The sequence below is a fragment of the Quercus lobata genome, chromosome 8 (assembly GCF_001633185.2).
Source record: "Quercus lobata isolate SW786 chromosome 8, ValleyOak3.0 Primary Assembly, whole genome shotgun sequence".
Classification (NCBI taxonomy): domain Eukaryota; kingdom Viridiplantae; phylum Streptophyta; class Magnoliopsida; order Fagales; family Fagaceae; genus Quercus; species Quercus lobata.
In genome coordinates, this window is record NC_044911.1 from 56203284 (window position 1) to 56209060 (window position 5777).

At 32.9% G+C, this 5777-nt stretch overlaps 1 protein-coding gene across 1 annotated transcript; it reads left to right on the top strand.

The window, feature by feature from the left end:
- Positions 1–323: 323 nt before the first annotated feature.
- LOC115957104 lies at positions 324–2977 on the top strand. The gene is made up of 3 exons (XM_031075334.1): positions 324–1986; positions 2371–2718; positions 2850–2977. Exons 1-3 carry the CDS (start codon positions 324–326, stop codon positions 2975–2977), a joined length of 2139 nt encoding a protein of 712 aa, XP_030931194.1.
- The last annotated feature ends 2800 nt before the right edge of the window (positions 2978–5777 follow it).

Consider the following 5777-nt stretch of genomic DNA (forward strand, 5'->3'; position numbering starts at 1 on the left):
CCTCTGATCACCATAACAGGGACATCCAAGAAATGCAAAAGATTCAAGGCATTCATACCAGAACCTTGAACGAGATGAATTAGAACATCAATGTGATCTTACAATAGCTGAATTCCATAGATGGGAATCAAAATTCACCTCAAAGAAATGTGCAATCAAATTCAATTCCAAGTTCTTCAACCTTGTCACTTGCAAAGTTTGTGAAGTTGGATCTTCCACAATTCTTAGGCATTGATCCTGCTACTTGGGTTTACGAAGCTAACCAGTAATTTGGGTATTATCAAACCCCAATTGCAGAAAAGCTATTGATAGCTTCCTTCCACATGGACTTGGAGGCATTGATTTGGTTCCAAGAAGTAGAAGAAGCAGGGGTGTTCTCTGATTGGGAATCATTTGTACTAGCTTTACATGTGAGATTTGGGACTAGTGCTTATGATGATCCTATGGAGGTGTTGACCAGGTTGAGGCAAACTTTAACTGTGGCCTTGTATAAGGCAGAATTTGAAGTTGTGTCTAACAAAGTCAAGGGCCTTTCTCCTTTACATAAGCTCAGCTACTTCTTGAGTGGTTTAAAGGATGAAATAAGATTACCTGTAAGAATGCTCAATCCTCAATCCTTGAATGAAGCTTTTGGACTAGCCAAGATTCAAGAAGAATATGTGTGGAGCAGCAAGAAGAGCATCAGGTACCAACAAGAATCAGGTAACACTTCCATTCTTGGTTTACCTAAAAGTAATGCAGTGTTAGATACTAAGCCAAAAATACCAATTAAGAGAATTACTCCTGTTCAAATGGATGAAAGGAGAAAGAAAGGGTTGTGTTATAATTGTGATGAGAAAAGGGGGCCTAGGCATAAGTGTAAAAATGTTAAATTGTTTCTTTTAGAGGGAATGGATATAATACCAAAACTGCAATCTGGAGTGCAAATTACTGAGGTGGATGAGGAAGTGGGCAGTGATCTTAATAAACCAATTGAACAAGAAGAAGATGTGGGAATTACATTGTATGCTTTAACTAAAACTCCTACACCAGGCACTATGAGGGTTAGGGGCAAGATTAATGGCAGTGGGTTAGTGATACTTGTTGACATAAGTAATACTCATAATTTTGTGGATGCATTATTGGTCTCTAGTCTACAGTTAAAGGTTGATGTTTCAAGAATTTTGGAGGTTAAGGTGGCTAATGGTATTGTGGTGAGAACTCAAGGTTTTTGTAATAGTGTACCAGTGTGTGTGCAAGGAGTGGAATTTTGTGTTCAATTTCATGTTTTGGCATTAGGGGGTTGTGATGCTGTGTTGGGCACTCAGTGGTTGAGTACTTTGGGTGTGATATATTGGGATTTTCAGTTTTTAACTATGAAATTCCATTATAAGGATCAACAGGTCTTGGTGCAGGGTTTAAGTCCCCCTTCAGGCACTTTTTTCATGGATTGTAATCAGTTGCTCAAGGGATCAGTGAGGAAGGGTTTTCTACTTCAAATCACTCCTGCAGCTGGTGTGGTGTTGGAAGATACTGTGCCTATAGAAGTGGAGTTGTTATTACAGGAATTTGGAGAGGTTTTTGAGACTCCTACAGGTCTACCACCTGTGAGGGGTCATGAACACCAGATCACTCTCATGGAGGGCTCTCAGCCAGTCTGCCAGAGACCCTATAGATACCCTTTCTATCAAAAGAATGAAATTGAGAAGATTGTGAGAAAGCTGTTGTTTGTTGGGTCAATCAAAAATAGCACTAGTCCTTTTGCTTCACCTGTCTTGTTAGTAAGTAAGGTAGATGGGTCTTGGAGGATGTGCAATGATTATAGAGCATTGAATAACATCACTATGAAGGATAAGTTTCCAATTCCAGTTATTGATGAGTTGTTAGATGAGTTGAATGGAGCAATTATCTTTTACAAGCTTGATTTGAGATCAGGGTACCATCAAATCAAGATGAAGGAGGAGGATGTGCCTAAAACAGCCTTCAAAACACATGAGGGCATTATGAGTTCTTGGTAATGCCATTTGGCTTAACCAATGCTCTCTCAACCTTCCAATCCTTGATGAACCAGGTTTTTAAGCCTTATCTTAGGAAATTTGTTTTTTTTTTTTTTTTTTTTTTTTTTTTTTTTTTTTTTTAATTATGATATCTTGGTTTATAGCACTTCTTTATCTAAGCATGTGACCCATCTGAGATCTGTTTTAGAGGTTTTGGCTTTAAATAAATTGTATGCTAAAAGGTCCAGCAAATTTGCTTGTAATGAAGTGGAGTACCTAGGGCATGTTATCACTAGTGCTAGGGTTCATACTGGCCCTAAGAAGATTGCTACCATATAGCAGAGGTCTACCCCTACTGATCTTAAGTCCTTGAGAGAGTTTTTGGGGCTCACAGGTTACTATAGAAAATTTGTTAAGGGATATGGTCAGATTGCTGCTCCCTTAACTACACTATTGAAGAATGATGCATTTTCTTGGTCTAAAGAGTCTAAGCAAGCTTTCCAACAATTGAAGGCTGCCATGGTTCAACCACCTATGTTAGCTCTCCCAAATTTTGATAATACATTTGTCATAGAGTGTGATGCCTTAAGAAAAAGGCTGGGAGCAGTCTTGATGCAGCAAGGCAGGCCTATTGCCTTTAATAGCCAAGCCCTCAAAAGTAGGAATTTGGCCTTATCTACTTATGAAAAGGAGTTATTGGCTCTGGTTACTGCTGTCAAAAGGTGGAAAGCTTACTTGGTTGGTAGACCTTTCATTGTTAGAACTGATCAACAAAGTCTTATGTACCTATTAGAGTAGAAAATTGGTACTCCTACTCAACAGAAGTGATTTGCCAAATTATTGGGGTATGCCTTTGTGCTTCAATATAAAAAGGTAAGGATAACCTTGTGGCTGATGCATTGTCTAGGAAAGTTGAAACTGAGGATGATTTGGCTTCAGATGTGCTGTCTAGCAAGGCTAAATCTGTGAATCTTACTTTTGAGGATGATTTGGACTCTTAAGAAGGAGTTTTGTGTATGCTTTCTTCCATTCCCAGCTTGGTTGACTGACCTTAAAACAAGCTATTCCACGGATCAGCAGTTGTAGGGTATTTTACAAGCTTTGAATTTAGGGAAGAATGTTCCTAAGGGTTATTCTCTACAGAATGGTTTGTTGTTGTACAAAAGGATGATCTACCTAGGCACTTATGAAGCCTTGAAGATTGCTGTTTTGCATCAGGTTCATGACAATCCCTTAGGAGGTCATTCAGGATTTCTTAAGACCTTACATAGGGTTAAAAGAGATTTCTATTGGCTTGGTTTGAGGGCAGATGTAAGGAAGTTGGTTAGAGAGTGTGACACTTGTCAAAGATTGAAGTCTGAAACTTGTAATCTAGCTGGTCTCTCTATTCTATTATAATTCTTTTTTTTTTAGAAACAAACACACACACACACACACAAGAGAGAGGGAATGGGGTTCTAACACAAGGGCACACCATAACTCCACTTATAATTCTATTCTATTAATATATATATATATATATATATATTACAATTCTATTCAACATATAAAACATATTCTTAGAGCATAGCATTGAGGAGTGTAAAACTCCCCAGTTGCTATTTTACACCCCGCACACCAAAAACATGCTCTACCCAAGTGTGTAAACCCAAAAATTTCTACAACCTAACTACAATGAGTTCTCATTTATAAGAACTCACAGTAGCTAGGTTGTAAAAAAAAAGTTGTTCTCAAATATTTTCTCTTTCCTTTCTCTTTTGTCACATTATTGTAGAATTGATTTGTTTATATTATTTATTAGTATAGTTTATATTATTTTTAATGAGTTGTAAGTAAAAATAGAAACTCCGATGTTGGGTGAATTGCAAAATAGAATAGGAAAATAAATAAAGTAGATTTTGAGGATGTAAAATAAATACATTTTTGCATCCCCAAATGTGAATGCTCTTATATGATTCTAAGTAACTGTTATTTTGTTTAAATAAACCAAAGGCTTAGAATTTATATTTGGGGGGGCCAAACATAAAATTAGACAATTAATTATTTTTTGTGTATATATTAATTATATCCATACTAATAGTAATGTACATACAATTTAATAATCAAAACTCAAAAGTGTATTATTTCTGAATTACCATCTCCTAAACTTGTCCATGAACCTAGATTTTCCAAATTAAATTATCACCCATTAAATATAATGACTAAAATTTTTTTTTTTAAAAAAATACTAATAATTTAAAGATTTTTAAATAAAAGACAAAAAATCATTCAAATTTCAATATATAAAAAAAATATCTATAACTACAACCAAATACATGTTATATTATTTTATATATAAATTAAATGATAAAAATAATATATTTTAATCATATACATTTATATTATTATGATATATTGATTATTTTAATATTTTAAGAACAAATAAAAATATGAGAAAAGTCAAATCAAACAAAATGAAAAATAAAATAAAAGTACATGGTAAAGTGGGAGTAGCCTACACAACTAAGCACTTGTGGAAGTATTTTAACCACACACGTGTTGTTATATTATTTTATATATAAATTAAATAATAAAAGTAATATATTTTAATCATATACATTTATAATGTTGGGATATATTGATTATTTTAATATATTAAGAACAAATAAAAATATAAGAAAAGTCAAATCAAACGAAATGAAAAATAAAATAAAAGTACATGGTAAAGTGGAAGTAGCCTACAAAGCTACACACTTGCTTTTGTAGGAAGTATTTTAACCACACACATGGTCATCTAGTGGAAGAGGATAATTTAAGTGCTACTTCTACGATATTTTTACAATAATTTCATAATAAATTTTAAGTGATAAATTGCTACTAGTTCTAATTTTAATCTACAACTTAAATAACTTTTTTGTGCACCCGTAACAACTAATAATAACTTGTCATTTAAAACTTGTTATAAAAATATTATTAATACAACATTTCTTTATTAAAATAACTCTACTATATATATATATACTAATTTTTTTTCAAATATTGGGGGTTGGGGAGGCCCCCTTCAATCCCAACGTGGCTCTACCATTGAATATATACTAGTGTAGTAGTATTCACGATTGTTAGCTAATAATCTTGACCAATTAACGTCAACATAGTTAGCACAATGCTTTAGTGTGTATATTGTTGGGTTGTTGTATTATGGAGGAGACAAGTCAGAGAAGGTCTGCACCGATTACAAAGTTTAGCCAACCAAAGGCTTGAATCTCCTTAAAGAGAGCGAGTGTCGCACCTCAGTCCAAATAGTGTTGTGTAATTTTTCTCATTGAATTAATAATATTTAGAAGTATTATTCAGTTTCTCATTGTGTTATTTCCATTATTATTGTATTTGCACCAACATAAAATACGAACATGGAGTAGTTATTGAGTCTCAATCAAGTATTACCATGATTAATGGTACGGTTCTAAATATTTTTAGAGGGTAAAGTTAAATATACCAAGAAATTTTAAATTGAAAGAATAATATATATATATATATACACAAAAAATATGTTAATAATATGATTTAATACATCATTTTCTCACATAGTTTAAGTATAGCTCAAAAACAATTTTTCATGAAGTCAGTTTTTAAATTGTGAACTATATATTTTAAATCATAGTAAATTACTAATCACAATTAATGTTTTTTAAACATTTTAGATCAATATTTTCTATTAAATAAATTTCATATATATTACACAACTAGAGTATATTATAACTTTAAAAATTGTGAAACATATACAAATTTCATTCATTTTAATTTATTTAGATAATAAATATC